The 17120-nt window shown below is 57.5% G+C and overlaps 2 protein-coding genes across 9 annotated transcripts in view; one reads left to right on the forward strand and one right to left on the reverse strand.

Moving 5' to 3' along the window:
- Positions 1-17120, forward strand: part of DOCK1 (dedicator of cytokinesis 1) — a 331039-nt gene that overhangs the window by 153985 nt on the left and 159934 nt on the right. The gene's annotated exons all lie outside the window — the stretch shown is intronic.
- The window catches only part of INSYN2A (inhibitory synaptic factor 2A), a gene marked incomplete at its 5' end in the record, with an annotated part of 41666 nt that overhangs the window by 9862 nt on the left and 14684 nt on the right, over positions 1-17120 (reverse strand). The window contains 2 exons of one of the 2 annotated variants that reach the window (XM_080641481.1): positions 2408-2479; positions 15639-16803. In XM_080641481.1, the coding sequence (XP_080497607.1) occupies positions 2408-2479; positions 15639-16798 (1232 nt within the window). Of the gene's footprint in view, positions 1-2407; positions 2480-15638; positions 16820-17120 lie in introns of those variants that run through there. The other variant, XM_080641480.1, reaches the window with a different exon arrangement.

Below are 17120 nucleotides of genomic sequence, written 5' to 3' on the forward strand. Positions count from 1 at the left end.
TGCACGCCCCACACTGGGGATCAAGCCCACAACCCCGGCATGTGCCCTGACCAGGAATCGAACCCTGACCTCCTGGTTCCTAGGTCGACGCTCAACCCCTGAGCCATGCGGGCTGGGCTGTTTTGTAGTTCTCGGCACAGGAAGCTTGCCCGCCCAGGTGCTGGCTTTCCCGGCCCCTTGGTGAACAGCGAGAACCAAACCGGCAGAGGGCGTGGGCGCGGGTTGCCAGGAGCCCTCCATGCCAGGCTCTCCCTAGACCAGTGGTCGGCAAACCGCGGCTCGCGAGCCACGTGCGGCTCTTTGGCCCCTTGAGTGTGGCTCTTCCACAAAATACCACGGCCTGGGCGAGTCTGTTTTGAAGAAGTGGCATTAGAAGTTTAAGTTTAAAACATTTGGCTCTCAAAAGAAATTTTCATCGTTGTACTGTTGGTATTTGGCTCTGTTGACTAATGAGTTTGCCGACCGCTGGCCTAGAGCTTTCACCGGGGATGGTTCCCAAGGCGGCTCTCAGCCTCAGCACCGCCAAGGTCTGGCCCGAGGGCTGTGTGGCCGTGGCCCGAGCATTATAAGATGCAGGCAGCCGCCCCGGCCTCCACCTCCCGATGCCAGAGCACCTGCCCCGTGTGACACCTGAACACGTCTCCCTCCAGCCCTGGCCTGGGGTCCCCTGGGGGGCAGAGCCTCCCTCTGGGGACAACGTCTGCTCTTGTAGGTGTGGGCTCATGTGACACTGGTGCGTGCTTCCCCCTGCGCCACCGAGGTCGCCAGGGGAGCTGGCGCTGCTTCTAGAGGACCTGGGCCCTGTCTGGGCGCTGCTGCCCCCACTGGAGACGTGCGTGGGTCCAAGGCCGTGGGAGTCGAGCTCCTGCCATGTTTAAGCCACTCACACCCCGTCCCCGTCTCTCCCTTTGGGTGAGAACATGGTCACTTCGGAGAGCTTTTCAGAAGGTGGCTCTGGGGGAATTCCTTTACGCGTTTTCAGGAACCTAACTGTGCAGTCAGACGTGTTCTTGATCACTTGGCAGATCAACTAAAATTGTTCTTCGGCTTCATTTTTAAAAATGAACTAAATCACACCATCTTACGTTTTGTTTTTTTGAAAATTACATTTCCAGAAAGGAAAAAACAAAAATGACAGGTACCTCTGAGGGCTGGGACCATGTCTTGAAACCCTAAATTATTGCCCCAAACCTGCCCTGGCTTTGCCTGTTGGAAGTTTCTGCTGTTCTTGCTGATGTGAGGAACTGAAGCGAACTTCAAAGGCAAAGACGCGGAGACCAGCTCTGGGGCTCCCTACGGGGGTTACACCCCAGGCCATGCCCTGTGAGCTCCCAGGAGACACACTGCACACTGAGCAGTCTGGGTCACCCGTGGGCTCCTGGCTCACCCAGAGCCTCTGGCTTGTACCCGCTAAGGGCTCCCACCCCATAGCTTCTCCGCAGTGTACATACAGTGCAGGGCTCCCACCCCATAGCTTCTCCGCAGTGTACATACAGTGCAGGGTTCACACCCCATAGCTTCTCCGCAGTGTACATACAGTGCGGGGCTCCCACCCCATAGCTTCTCCGCAGTGTACATACAGTGCAGGGCTCCCACCCCATAGCTTCTCCGCAGTGTACATACAGTGCGGGGCTCCCACCCCATAGCTTCTCCGCAGCGTGCAGTGCGGGGCTCCCACCCCATAGCTTCTCCGCAGTGTACATACAGTGCGGGGCTCCCACCCCATAGCTTCTCCGCAGTGTACATACAGTGCGGGGCTCCCACCCCATAGCTTCTCCGCAGTGTGCAGTGCGGGGCTCCCACCCCATAGCTTCTCCGCAGTGTACATACAGTGCGGGGCTCCCACCCCATAGCTTCTCCGCAGTGTACATACAGTGCACGGCTCCCACCCCATAGCTTCTCCGCAGTGTACAGTGCGGGGCTCCCACCCCATAGCTTCTCCGCAGTGTACATACAGTGCGGGGCTCCCACCCCATAGCTTCTCCGCAGTGTACATACAGTGCGGGGCTCCCACCCCATAGCTTCTCCGCAGTGTACATACAGTGCGGGGCTCCCACCCCATAGCTTCTCCGCAGTGTACATACAGTGCGGGGCTCCCACCCCATAGCTTCTCCGCAGCGTACAGTGCAGGGCTCCTGCTCCCGATCCCAAGGGAGCAGCCATCATACTCATACCAGTCTGTGAAACCGCTAAGACACACATGTGAGATACGAGATACATGCGTTCAAGCTGCCCCTGGTCCCGTGAGCACACACCTGGGGTTGCGTGGGCAGAAGGTGCTGGGTTAGGGTCGGTGATGCCCTTTCCTTCCTGACTGCAGTCACCCTCCCAGCATGGGGACCCCTGCGTCTGTGGGTAAGCATCGTCGTCACTCAGAACACAAGGGGGAGAGGAGAAGGGAACGTACCTGTAGATGATGCACGCGCTGTTCCTGCACGTGTCACAGTTCGCTGTGTCCTGCCCGGTCCGGTAGGAGAGCCTGCGAGGGAAGAACAGGAGAGGTTATAGGTGGGGCCGTGGTCGCCGTCCCAGTGCCCCCACTCCTCACGGCGATGGGGGGTTCACGCGTGTCCCATCTTGCTTCTGTCTCTGTCGCTGCACGCCGCGCAGCCGCCCCAGCTAAGGTGGTATTTAAATTAAATTTGGAATGTGAACATAAGCTGCCGGATGAAGCAAGTAATCTGGTTTTGTTATGAGCAGAGGGAGACCGGGATGTTTCCGTGCGGCTTTCTTTCCATGTGTGGTGTTTGCAAGAAACCCGGAGGGAAAACCAGCTCCCCCGTTTCAGCCCCCCAACCTCGCGGGGCAAGTGTCCATTTGTGGGGCCACTTGGCCGTGAAACAGCCCGCCCGGATTTCCGTCCACACGGCCGTCGCTGTGTTACCCCCGCGCCGTGCAAACCTCGGCACGCATCCTGGGGTTCGACCTGGAACTCGCTTCTGTTTTCCTCGTTACATTCTGTGTTACACAGACCCTTGGCCAAGGATTTTCTCCTCGACGATGCCCTGGGGTCCCGGTGAGCTGGGGACGAGGGACCACATTCTGCCCAGCGTGGCGCCGTCCTTGTCTCCGCCGTCCTTCTGGTTGAGCCAGAATTGGTGGTGTTCTGTGGTGGCATTTGTGTTGACCTTCATCCACCATCACTTCCCTTTGGGGGCGCCTTCGGGACCCCCCTGGGCCTTTCTCCCTGCCCTGGACTTTGGCAGGAGAGGAAGAGCGAAGAGCCTGTGGGTGGCACCTTCCCTTTTCCTTCAGCAGCCCCCCTTCCCGACACGCCTCCCCCCTTCCCAGCAAGCCCCCCCTCTTCTCATTCCCACCAGGGCTGGCGGTATTTCCAGGACCCCGTGATCATGACCTTGGCTTGGAGAAACCCTTCGGCTTTGTTTTGGACCTTTCTGTTGTGAAAAGGATTCAAACGTTTGGAGTCCGTAGTAGTTTGTGGACATAGAGAGAGTCATTGGTGAGTGAAGTTTCCAGTAGTGCCTCCTGTCCTGTGGTTCAGTCCCAGGCTGCCCCCGTCAAGGTGTGCCTGCTACACTTTATTAAGCAGGAGGGTGCCCTCGACCGAGGACTTACCCTGCACGATCCATTGGCTCAGCGCTTCGACAATCCATCTAATTGTCCTTGGCGCGTCCAAGCCGTAGGGTTTGGCTTTGCTGGTAATTTTACGGTCACGTTAGTAATTGTGTTGCAGCATCTGAGTGGATGTGTTCTCCGCACGTAGACCAAGCAGGTGAGTTGCTGCTACATGACGGGGAACACAAATATGGATTTCTCCTGGTTTCAGCTTCTCGCTTGGAAGCAAGCCATAAAGCCAGGACTTGCGACGATTATCTTTCTAGATCACCTCTGTCACCACGAGGAGCGAACCCTTTGGAGCAGGTGCGTCTCCAGGGCCAGCAGGGCCAGCGCTGTCTGTGACGGGAAGTGAGGAGAGAGCGCTTGGGTGGTGGTTGTTAAAGCTGCAGGGGAAGGAAGTCGTGATCAAAAATCATAATGATCAGTCTTGCGAGTGAATGGCTCCATTGGCAAATCCCTCTTCCTTTTTGACTTGAGAAACTCATGACCGCGCCGGTTTATCATCCTGGGCCGGTCTCCATGCCCGGCACGCCCTGGTGTTTGCTTAATATTAATTTGACCAAATAAGACAGTCCTTGTGCTCTCAGATTGAAGTTCGGTGAGAGACAAATCTAATGAGAAAAATTCCAACTGAGTGCGGAAAGCAAATGAAAAGTATAAATTGTGGAACGCTCTGGCCCTCGTTTGTTCCCATTAGGAACCCCTGTGGACCCCAGTGACAAGCACGCTCAGCGGAAATATGGATTTTTAATGCATCGATCATTGTAGCACCCGCCCTTTATTGCGCCGTGACCATAATTTGCCGTTTGCCATGATTTCCTGGTCGTAGCCATGCATGTAACTTGAAGAAAACAACGTTCAGCACCAAGGACAGTGGCTTGTTTACTTCACTCTTGTCCTCCCACCTTCACCACCCCTACCCCACTCGCCATCCCCCTGGAGCACAGTTCCAACCCAAGGACCCATCTGGGACCCTGCACCTATCCTTGTGTGATGCCCTTTGGACCCTCATTGGTCTTGGGGGGCTTTACTGGGAGGTAGAGGAGACGGGCGTGAGCTGTGGAATTAGAGAGGAAAGCACGGGCTTTGGGGAAGCGCGTGGAGGTGCCGGGGTTGTTCCCAATTTGCTGAAGCAGGAGGCTCTGCACAGGCTGATTTTACTACGCAGTTTTAGTCACGTTTGAAGGTCACTTCCACTCCTGCTTGGCAGGGAGGCCGATTTCTTCAGAGCCCTGGCTCCTCTTCAATGGAAGTACGTGTTCGGGAGACGGCGTGGCGCTCTAGCCTGGGCTCCCCCATTCTAATACAGTGCCGGGGGCTCCCCATTGAAAAGCCTCTTCTCGCATCCCTGGGCGTGTGATGTTAGATTCAGAGAAGCCCTCTCCTCTCCATGAGCACCCCCAGGGTCTTGGCGCGCACCTGCCTCGGCCCCGGCAGCGTCCCGGCCCTGCTGAGTTTCTGCTCTTGTAAACAGCACGGTGATTCTCGGCAAGTGTAGGGTCTCTAGCACTTGAGCAAACGGCACCTGGGATCAGGGGAAAATCAAGGCGCGCTCCTGTCGTTGTGGGCTTCAAAACACTGGGTACCGAGATCCTCGGCACCGCCGCTCCGAATGAGGCCGCAGCTCGAGGCGGTGGCTGCAGACCGGGAACAGCTCTGCTCTCGGGAGAGTGCCGTGCGCCTGTGAATTTATGCCCTTCATCCTGATGCGCTTGTTCTGTCCGCTCCTCCCCGGTGCCAGAGACCGTCTGTTCCTTCTGCGGCCTCGCCCGGGTCGCGTGCCAGCTGCCCTGTCCTGATAACCGAGCCATCATTTATCTCAGCCGCTTCAAGGCGCTCAGAGCGGCATTAATTATAGGCATAAAGTGGTACCACTCCTGTTGATGGGAGGAGTGAAACGTCAGAACGTAGACAAAGTCAGCTGTTTTCCGTGACCCCTCCCAGGGGTTGAGCACCCCCGCCCCGCCCCGCCCCCCAGCTGTAGTTTGGGCTGGTTCCCGAGTCCAGGTTCTCACTAGGGATTTGCCAGCTTGTGCCCGGAAGCGTGGTCTCTTCGCCACCAGCTGCTCAGTAGCTAGAGTGCGTTGAGGCGCTCCCCATACATCCATGCACACGCGACTGCTTATCTGTCCCACGCACCATTCATGACAGGATTTGGGGACGTCCGAGCTCAGCTTGTTAAAACGTGACATCAGTTTTCCTAACAAACTTAAGGTCCTCGGTTAGTCAATGGAGGCAGTACTGGCTCTCCCCGGTGAGAGTGTGACGGTCCGTCTCCCGGGAGCCGATTGGAGGCGTCTAGCTGGCGGCGGGCCCGCTGTGTTAGGCCGAGCAGCTCTGTGTCCCTTAGTGGCCGGGGGTCCCCACGCAGACAAAGCAACTGGTTTGTTTTAACTGAGGTTGTGTTTTGAGGAACAGTGACCCTCCTCTTGGTGCCCCCCCCCACTTCCCCTGCCTTAGGGGTGTCTGAGGGGGTTGACTGTGTGAAGCTTTCTTAGGGTTCTCAGGGCGCACCCTCAGGAGCAGCCCCCTCGGTCCTCCCAGTGCCCTTTGACCTCCCTCAGTAACTTTCCCGCCATGAATACCTGCCCTCGGCTCTCGTCCTGGCGGCCTGGTATCTTTGTTTGCCCCGCCAACCCATGTCGGGGTGCCAATCCATGTCGGGGTGCCAACCCATGTCGGGGTGCCAATCCATGTTGGGGTGCCAGTCCATGTCGGGGTGCCAATCCATGTCGGGGTGCCAGACCATGTCGGGGTGCCAGACCATGTCGGGGTGCCAATCTATGTCGGGGTGCCAACCCATTTCGGGGTGCCAGCCATGCCGGGGTGCCAGCCATGCTGGGGTGCCACCTCGTGGAGAGGTGTCAGGAAAGGTTTGGGGAGGCACGGAATGGTGGATGCAAGAGCAAAAGAAAACTGAACTATTTGGGACAGGAGGTCGAGGAGCGTTGGTCTGACCTTCGCTCTTGACAGAAAACGTGTAAGAGCTTCACCTGCGTGTATTCTGTGCAGAACCTTGGACGGGGCAGAGCCATGCCTGCCTTCGCCTCGCTTTAGAATACCGCTGAGATGCCACGTTTAGAGAAATTTAACCAGCCATCACGATCGTTGACTGCGGCCCCGGTTTCTCTTCTTCTGTCTCTTCTGCCTGCAGATGGGAGGTCAGGCGATAAAGCCAACCCCCTTCACCGTTGGTCCTCGATCCCTCCAGGACTCTGGTCGGAGGCAGGGCTCTCATTGAGATTGAAACACATCGAACACGTCTTCGTTTCCCATCCCCCGGGACTCCTCCCGGGTCTGGAGGTGCATAAAGTAGTTGTCCCTTAGGTGACCCCATAAGGGAGCCCCGTGTTAGGGGTGTCCCTCTAGGAACATGACTGTTAGATTTTACAGCACTCTCCGAGTCCCAACACAGCCGAAAAAAATTGGGGGTGGGGGCTGGCCTGGGAACCCCAACACCACCTATAATTTCGGCTTATTGGAAAGAGCGCTGAGGTCCAAACAAATTACTTACAAATGATGCTCCCAGGTGAACCAGGTGCGAACACTCCAATGGTATCACCACCTCCCGCCTTACGTTCCCCAAACCCGCGGAAGGGTCAGTCCTGACTGCTCCCCTCGCCCGGTTACTAAACTGAATGGCCTCCTGTGCACCTCGGCCAGCCCCTCCTCCTCTCCGCATCCCGGGAGCCGCCCTGGTGAGCCAGCTTCAGGGAGAAACCCGTTAGTAAGGAACTTGGTGGCTTTCTCTGGGCAGCGCTAACTAGCAAGCTTCCCCTGGCCTCGCGGCTCTCCAGTGGGGTGACCCTGTGGCTCTGGGGAGGCCCTGGCTGCGAGGGGAGCTCTTCCCGCTTGTTTTCATGACCAAGAGTTAAAGGGAAGTAACAGTGGTGGGAGAGAGACGTCCTGGCCCAGCAGGCTCTGGCCAGAGAGGAGGCAGAGTCAGCCTGCACCCTTGGTCCCCCCTCCGCTGGCCTCACCCCCAGCGCGGGCCTCACGAGCTCTGCCTCTCCCTCGGGCCCCGCTCCACTCCCCGCCCGCTCCGCTCTACACAGGCCTGAGGGACGAGAAGACAGATGTGCCATTACCAGGGCACAGACATGGCCACTGTCAGGGACATGCAGACTCGGACGGAGGTGAACCTGTCATTAGGGCAGGACTCTGTCCTCAGTGTCATCTGTTTCCTGATGTAAAATCAATGGGTAGAACGGGGAAGACAGCCAGTATCGCTCTGCGCGTGGCCCGCCCGGTGGTATCACAACGCGGGCAAAGCTTCCACGCCTTTGATCCGCTCCAGAAACCGAGGCGGCTCCAAGCTGCAAAAGGATGCCGGCCGTGCCAAGTCCCTGGTCCCAGAGGCCCCGAGAGTGGCTATTAATAAGGAGAACAACTTGGTGGGGCCGGGCCGAGGCTGCGTTGATGAGCTTGTTTTTTTCCTGGAGGAGTGAGAGTTTAAGCTCTAATGTACTGACGAGGAATGGAAATAAATTTTGGCGGCCCTGGCTGCCCCGCGAGAAAGGAAAGAGGACTGGGGGTGTCCCGCGTGAAAGCAGGCTCCTCCTGGGTCGGCTCTTCCCTCAGCTCCACGCTGTCACCTGCCCAGGAGCTCACAGAGCTTTTAATTTGAAAGCATCGCTGGGGTGCGTTCACCACTGGTTGCCGTGGGAAACATCCGCAGAGGCTGCCCTCTTTGATTTATCCTTTCTTCTGAGGCGCTTTTTTTGAGCAGCTTAGTTAACACATTTCAATCAGAACTTAACTTTGTCTCAAAAGCCTGACTTTGCATTTGTTTCTTCAACAATGGCTTCTGAGCTCTTGTAGCTGAAGATGAAACTCTTTCAATGTTGGTGTCCTCATTTACAAAATTCTTGTGTCCGATGGCGACACTTTAAAATATATATAAAATATATGTATATACAATATATATATATATATATATACATATATATATATACACAATATATATATACACAATATATATATACATATATATATATAATTTTCTTACTGATTTCACAGAGGAAGGGAGAGGGAGAGGTAGAAACATCCATGATGAGAGAGAATCATGGATCAGCTGCCTCCTGCACCCCCCACACTGGGGATTGAACCCGAAACCAGGGCATGTGCCCCTGACCAGAAATCGAACCCTGTCCTCCTGGTTCATAGGTTGACGCTCAACCACTGAGCCACGTCGGCCAGGCACCAATGTTGACACTTTTACCTGGGGAGATAGCCTATTGCTGTAACCAACGAAATATCAATAGAAAAACTTTTACTGCATTTTTAGTCAAAATATGCCCATCTTTAGATCAGCATTATCTAGGAAATGATGATCTAAATTTGAATATACTTTCAACTATGACCTTTCAGATCACAGGTGCTTATTTTCATGTTGCGTGGGGAGCGTTCCTTCAACTTGTTCACGTGACCTTGGACACGCACTTGACGTCAGAGCCCGTGGTGCAGGCGGCCCTGGATGAGCACCCCACGTTGCAGACAGTACGGCAGGGCCCGGGGTGGTGACCCAGGCAGGCCGCTCACAGGCAGGCTTTGTCCTGGGCCCTCAGGTCCCTGTGCTTCAAGGTCAATGTCCTTGCTTTTCCTGAAATTCCTGCACCCAGGGCATTCCCCTTGCTGACCAGGAATCCTTAGGAACAGGCATTATTTCTGGAATCCCTTCCAGTGGGGGTGTCTGTATCTCCAGCCCTGGGCATCTGCTTTCTGCAGAACATGTCTGCCTGGACGGTACCAGGTCTGGGGTGCGGGGGCCTTGTCGCCCCTTCCAGAAGGAGGAGGAGCCCCTTTCTGCAGTGACCACGGAAGGGCCTGCTTTTGAATTCTCTACACACGCCAGGGCTCCCGTTTCCCAAGAAGGGAAGCAGGGGAGCGTGGGCCTGAGGGGTGTAGATGGGAATTCTCTCCTCCCCATTGCTCACCCGCCTTTCGACCTCAGGCACTCAGCTTACCCTCTCATTTCCTCGTGGAGATAATTCCTACCTGCCGCGTTCTGTGAGGATGAAATAACACGGTGCAGAATGGCTGGCATGTTGTGGGGGGCTGAGGAGAGGGGAGCTTTGTGGGTGCTCGGCCCAGAGACACATTTCCCAGGGAGTCTCCCCCAGATCCGCTGGGAAAGATAAACCGTTTTGCAGAGCTCAGTGGAAATTGCACGGGATTTTAAAAAAGCATCTGAAAACTAGAACCTGGCATTTCATCCCTTTAATAAAAAAATCTGAATTCTAGGACACAAATCCATAAATTCCATAATCGCTCGTGTCGTGCCTGGAGTCGCTCATTCGCCGGCAGATGGGCGTCTGCTCTCTTTACCTGCCCACCTAGGAGGCTGGGGAGGCATTTGAAATGTGCATTGGCATTCTGCGGAGGGAGATTATTTAAATTACATTTCCAAGTGTGTGTGATCCTACATGGAGCCCAAAGCAAGAATGTGGAACATGGTTTATAGTCTTAGCAGTATATTGGCTTCATTTTTCGCATTAAAAGTGGGAAGCCTATTATTTTTCAGGAACTTAAAAAATAGTGTTTACAAAGTTATCCGTACACAAGCTACAGACAAGACTCCCCATGGCCCTGTGCAGTAAAGGAAGAAAATGCTAGAAAGAATAGGATGCGGGCTTCCATTTCCAAGGCATCAGATATGACAGTGCATACTTGGACTTTAGAAATGGAATACGTTATCACAAATATATAAAAGTCATCCGTTGCAGCAGAAAAAGAAGAAGAAAAGGACAGAGGCCAACCCCGGTATGGATGCTGGTAGAAGGATGAGGAATGGGCGAGGGATGGAGAGGAGAACAAGGAACAGAACTGTGGGATCGCTGTGCACTTATTGATGGGCATCTATAGCAAGGGCTCCTTCTCTCCCCCCCCCCCCGCTCTCTCTCTCTCAACCTTTGTGAGTGTTCTCAGGCAGTGGCTGAAGTTACGATGTTCTTAGACATCTCTGAAAATTTGTCTTTAGAGCAGAAAGAAGCCTGGGGTACCTCCTCTCAGAGGGACCATTCTCTTTACCATGGGAACATGCAGCTCAGGGAGGCTGGGCCAGGGTGAGCCACGTCCAACCCATGGGTCCTGGCTCCACATCAGCGGCTCTGTCCGTGACAACAAATAAACTTCTCCTGTACATTTCTCTGAAAATGAGAACAAAGCTCGAGGCCTCCGTTCTGTAATCCTCAACCCCTCCTAACCCTGGGGAATAAAGCAGCCTCTAGACCAGGGGTCCTCAAACTACGGCCCGCAGGCCACATGCGGCCCGCCGAGGACATGTATCCGGCCCGCCGGGTGCCGCTGCCTGTCCTGCTTAGCAGCCGACTCGTCCCGGGCCCGCAGTGCGCATAGGAATTTGTTCATAGTTTTTTTTTTTTTTAAACTATAGTCCGGCCCTCCAACGGTCTGAGGGACAGTGAACTGGCCCCCTGTTTAAAAAGTTTGAGGACCCCTGCTCTAGACTGAAGCAAGACCGAACCTCTGAAGGTACTCAGGTGCTTAGCCTCCCGCATTAGCACTTGGCAGTAACAAAGTAACTAGGGAGTAACAAAGTAACTAGGCAGTAACAAAGTAGCTAGGGAGTAACGAAGTAGCTAGTGAGTAACGAAGTAGCTAGGGAGTAACGAAGTAGCTAGGGAGTAACGAAGTAGCTAGGGAGTAACGAAGTAGCTAGGGAGTATCAAAGTAACTAGGGAGTAACAAAGTAGGGAGTAACAAAGTAACTAGGAAGGCAGCAGCTGGTCCTGGACAAGTCCCTGTCTGCTGAATTTCATTCCATCTCGGGAGAAGCTTGGGAGGCAGGCACTCTGACTCTTTCACAGAGTGAGAAGCTGAGGTTCAGAGAGGTGAATAACCCTGCCCCAGCACAGTTAGCGGGGGCGGTGGGACCGAGTTGCCAACTCTGAGCTGAGCTCCCATCCTTCCACTCGGCTCCCCTCCTCGATCTCACTGGGCAACTGGGAAAAAAAAAAGCCAGTGCCCAGGAGCAGCCACAGCGGCCGGCTGGAAGGTTGTCAGCTGTGTGGGTTACAGCACACGAGCAGAGGCACAGACACGGATGCATCTAGAACATCAGGAATTGGAGCTCAGAGAGGGAGGAGGAAGGGATGGAGCGCAGCTGGCAGGGCAGGACCCTCTTGCTTCTGATCCCCCTGCCGGGCCTTGTCTCCCGGCTGCTCACTGGCCTGCTTCTCGGAGATGCATCGCGCCAGAAGCCGGAGAGGCAGGCTTGCAGAGAAGGCCCCTGGGGCCGTCCGCAGCACCAGGAGGCGAGAGAGAGCCGATAGCACCCGCGCCCCTCTCTGAAATGCGGCTGCCCCAGCTAACCAGGGGGAAGGCTTGGACCTGAATTAATTACGTGGGCAGGTTCTGGCGAGAGTGACCCGATCGTCCTTGAACGGGGTCCCCAGTTCTCGGAGGGGGCCCTGTCGAGTTCCTGGGCAGACCCTCACGCCCAAGCCCCGGCGATTTTGTCTCTCTGCCTCGGCTGCCGCAGGGATGCGGTCTTCCACGTTGCCTCTTCTCTCTCTGACTTAAACAGATGACTGTCCCCTCTGCGGCCTCCGTGATGGTGATGTGGCCTTGGTTCCGTGTGGGCATGGGCGTCAGGGTGAGGAGAGCTGCAAAGCACCTGCATCTGAGCGATCGGTCACTGGGAACATAAGGCAACAGCAGGTGTCTCCTTTCTGTCCACCTAGCGTCAGTGTCCGGGTGAAAGCAAGTCACGTCGCACAACGTGACGCGGGGAGATCTAGACCTTGCTCGTGTTTCACAGGTAATGTCATGTATGTGTCACTCACCTAAATGGCAAAGGCCCCCGAGGTTCAGGATTTCATCTCTGCCCATTCGGCACGTTCAGGGCCCCCGCGTGGCCAGGTTCTGCTGCGCCCCTTCCTCCCCCCCGCCCCCACCTACGCCTGCAGGGGACCCCCGGCAGTGCTGGGAGAGGCCTGATGAGCAACGTTGGGCCATGGCAGACCCCACCTCGTGCCGGAGCTCCAGGCAAGCCCCTCACGTGGTGTCAGGTCTCCCCGAAAGCAGAACCACAGGCCGTCCCCCCATCGAACCCGTCACACACTAAACGCGTGCGATGCGGAGTGAAGAGCCATCCCCCGCCGAGTGCCCCGTCCCCGTTCCCGTGAGCGGCACCGTGAGCACGAGGCCTGCAGCCCGGGGTCCCCATCTCCTGCCCACACCCCCCCGCTGCTGGGGGATGACGGCGGCTGAGGAATGGGTTGGGCTCTCAAACTCAGTGCCCGTTTGCGCGGTTGGCAGCCTGCAACGACTACGTTAGTGGCTTATTTTGGCGGCCTCCGTGACCCTGAGCTTCCCGGGGGGACGTGCCTGGCGCTGGGCGCTGGGAAGCAAGCAGGGCCATTCGTGGCAGCCCGCCGGCGGAGCGGTCGGGAGCTCCCCACACTGTGCCTAAAAGGAGGGATGTCTGCGCCTCGCCGGGACGCGTGACAAGGGACTGAGAGGCAGGATTTTGCGTACTGTCCACCGCCGCCCACGTACGGAACGCGTGCTCCTGGAGCGCCAGGTTAGGGAAGGCCCTTCACGCAGTGCCGTGGCGGCCTGTCCCTGCGAGGAGCGTGTCCACGCCGCCTTCCCTGCGCCCACCATCCCTCTGGGAGGGGTCAGGCGCTTGCCTGAGATGGCCACCTGCCGGCCGAGGCCTTTGGGAGCTCTGCATCAGCAGTGACTTCCTGCAGGGGTCTCTCATGCAAGTGGCCGTGCGCGGGGTGCCTCCACGCAGAGCGGGCACGGCTGCAGCAACTGTCCCCCCATGTGCGGTCTGCACAGCCCACGAGCCAGGCTGCCGACACCAGCCCCGAGTGCAGAGCAGCTCGCTGCGCTCCAAGCAGGGACTGGCGCGTGGCCACCGGCCCAGTTCAAAGGCACTGCCTCCCCTGCGTGGGCACCGTGCCCGAGAGCGAGACCACGGCCCGCCAGGCCTGCTGCCGCCTGCTGTGCCGAGCGCATTTGGGGCAGCATTTCACACGAGATTCAAAGCCGTGGGCTCCGAGATGCATACCAGCCGCCTGCCTCCCGGGGCTGCTCTTAACGCAGGTGAGATTCTGTTCCAAGCAGGCCCTCCATGCTAGGTGTGCGGGTGGGGGGTGAAGGGAGGGCACGGGGGGTGGAGGGGGTGAAAGGTAGGGAGAGGAATGGATTTTACCCGGCGTCTGAGCCTCCTCCACTCTTATTATAAACTGCAGCGTGTCTCCCAAGGAAAACGCCATTGATATTTGAACTTGGCCATGAAACCCTGCATTGCGTTACATAATGTATGATAATGTATGATCATCTACATAGAGGGAGTTTCCTGCTTTCTACCCTGGGATGCAGGGAGAGCACCGGTTTCCCAGCTCCAATGGAAATTCCTGGGGTTCCTCCCTCTGAAGTGAGGGTCTTGGAGCGTGCCTTTCACGCTCCATGCTCAGAGGACCGGAATGTTCAATGTGCAGGGCTTTGCACGCTGGAGGAGATACACCGAGGAAATCAGCAAATGCTACTCTCCCCCTGCCCCCAAGGCCAGTCGCTAAGGAAACATCAGCCCCTGTCTCCCTGCCTGGACGCCTGGAGAGGGACCACGAGGCGCTCCCTGAGGCTGGTGTCCTCTCCCACATTCCGACTGGGAAAGAGGGTGGGAACTTGAGTTTGGACCCAATGAATGACCTGGGCGCTGAGCACGAGGGGTCACCTGTAAGGCGGCCTTGGAGTTTGAAACCGCCTGCTTTTTCGTTCTCCGAGTCCAGAGGGTTCGGAGCGGGAGGAGGAAATGAAGGGTCTTGGGACAGATGTGGGCATGTGGTCTACAGACCGACACGCCCCGGGGGACCCCCTGGTGTTAGCTCTGGGGTGTGTCCATGCTCAAGTCTAAGTGACTGAAATGGGGAGACCATGGAGACGGGAGGCCTGTGGGAAGCCTTTAACGGCAGCTCACTCGGGATCTCCCGTGAGACGGCCTCTGGCTGGAAATGCGTTTTGCTCACCCCCAGTGACTGCAAACCCTACACTGTCACAGGAGGCGGAGTGTTGGGGACTAACTCCTTACGCAGATGGGCGCCAAGGGCAGAACCTGCACCCGGCACTTTGCCCACAGCCTGCCTGGCCCCCAAGGCCTGCCCGCCCCCCACGGCCTGCCTGGCTGGGCTCAAGACTAGCATCCTAGCTTTCGGTCATTAGTTTTCAAATTTGCTGCGGCCCAATTTCAAGTTCACACCATGGGAACCAAAGTTCAGCATCTAGCCCAGCTGGCATGGCTCAGTATTTGAGCGTCGACCTGTGAACCAAGGGGTCACAGTTCAATTCCTGGTCAGGACACAGGCCCGGGTTACAGGCTCGATCCCCAGTGTGGGGCATGCAGGAGACAGCCGATCCATGATTCTCTCTCATCATTGATGTTTCTCTCTCTCTCTCCCTCTCCCTTCCTCTCTGAAATCAATAAAAACAAAGTTCAGCATCTGTTATCAATGCCAGGCCGTTTGGCTGTTAATGGTGGTGTTCCCTATGCCCCTGGGCGTGGAGGGCAGCGCGTGCGGGAGGCATCTCTCCCGTCGCACACGGATGGGCTTCTGTGTGGACCGGCTGCTTCTCTGGGTTGCAGGGACGCATAAAACCTGCCAGCCCTGAATACCAGCGCTGTTCCCGTTATTCGCATAAGTGAGTCAGCATTTGCTTTTCAAAAGGCCACCTGAAATCTTTCCTTTCTCTCCTATGCTGTGCTTCCTCAGAGGCGGGCGTGTCCATGTCTGGACCTGCGTAGCTGTTCTCCCTCATCACCATGAACCCTCAGCCCTCGGACATAAAGTAGCAGAGCAGTCCGCGCCTCCTCACAGTAAGGACGGTGTGAAGTGCAGGCCGGCAGAGAGCTAACGCACAGCGATCTCGAAGGAGCGCGTGCAGTGGGGTCTGGCGTCAGAACCCGCCTGTACCCGCCGGGCTTGCTCTGTGCTCGGACTGCAGCCTGCTCCCGGGGCGGGCTGGGGCGACAGAGGGGCCCGGGCCGAGGCGTCGGCAGGGCGGCGTAAGAGGCGTGTGAGCATACGTACCCTTCGCGGTGGGCCTCGCCCTTCTCCAGCTCCTGAATGACCCCCAGGAGCACTTTGATGGTTTCCTGGCTGGAGCTGATCAGGGTCTCCATCACCTGCAGCTGCGCCTTGAGGTCCACCACTTCCGTGGGAGGCACGAGTTGTTGGCATTCCTCACCCCCGGCCGCCCCTGCCGGGCAAGGCTGATGCTCCCGCCCTGCGGGGGCCGGAGACCGCGGGGGTCGGTCACTACATTCCGGCGACAGGCACTGCGTCAGGGGCGCCTGGAGCCCATTGAGATGGGCGGCCCTGCCCCGCCCCTCGTCCTCCGCGGGGCAGAGGGACCACTGGCTCGTGGCGGCCGAGTTCGACAAGGCGGGCTCGGGGGCCTTGGCACCGGGCGCGGGTGTGTAGACGGCGGCCACCTCCGTTTTAAACACCCTGCCCTGGGCCGAGGGAGCGGGCTCCTCCGTGCCCGGCGCGGCCCGGGCCTGTTCGGCTGTCCGGGACAGCTGGTGGGCGGGCTCGTGGGAGGGAGGCCGGGGGGCGTTTCGGGGAGCTCTGCCCGGGCAGCTGTGCCCGCCGGGGTCCTGGCACAGCTCTGCACAGCTGAGCCCCAGGGGCTGGGCCAGCAAGTCCATGTGTTGGTGAGAGCGGAAAACCAAGGCGGCCGTCTTCTGCACCCGGCCCGCCGCCCACGGCACGGCCTCCGCCCCGGGCCCTCCCTCGCTCCTCTCCTTCGCATCGAGGACAAACCCGTTGTTCTGACTCTTAAAGGCGTCCGCGGCCGGGAAGCCTTTGAGGTTCCCCTTTTTGCGGTCCAGCGGGAAGGTCTGGTAACACTTCCTCAGGTCGGGCGAGGTCTGCACGCCGGTGCTCCTGGTGACGTTGGGGATGGACCTGCGGGCGGGCACCGTCATGTACTTGCGGTAGGCCGCCCGGTAGGACGCGGCCCTGGCCTCGCGCCTCTCGGCCGCCGGCCCCGCAGCCAGCTGCGGGTCCCGCTGCTCGTTCTGCGCCTCGCAGATGTCCTTGAACCGCACCTGCAGGGCCTTGTTGCGCTTCTTGATCTGCCGGTTGGGATCCAGGGCGTATTTCATCTCCAGGGCCAGGCAGGCGGCGGGCTCCACATCGCTCTCCGAGGTCGTGAGCGCGCATCTGCCCGCGTCCTTGCTGACCATGGTTCCTGCAGGCGGAGACATCAACAGAGGCGTCAGTGCGGCGGCAGGCACAGCACACAGGGCAGCACGGACAGCGGCAGGACCGTGCCTGCTTCCTGGTGACTCCTAATTCTATTTTATTTTTTGTTGTTAATCCTCACCCGAGGATATTTTCCCATTGGTTTTTAGAGAGAGTGAAGGGGAAGGGGAAGAGACAGAGAGAGGAACATCGATGTGAGAGAAATACATCGATTGGTTGCCTCCTAAATGCGCCCCAACCAGGGCTGGGGTTCAGGCCTGCTACTGAGGTACGTGCCCTTGACCGGAATCGAACCCGGGACCC

This window comes from Plecotus auritus (assembly GCF_963455305.1).
Source record: "Plecotus auritus genome assembly, chromosome: 9".
Taxonomy (NCBI): domain Eukaryota; kingdom Metazoa; phylum Chordata; class Mammalia; order Chiroptera; family Vespertilionidae; genus Plecotus; species Plecotus auritus.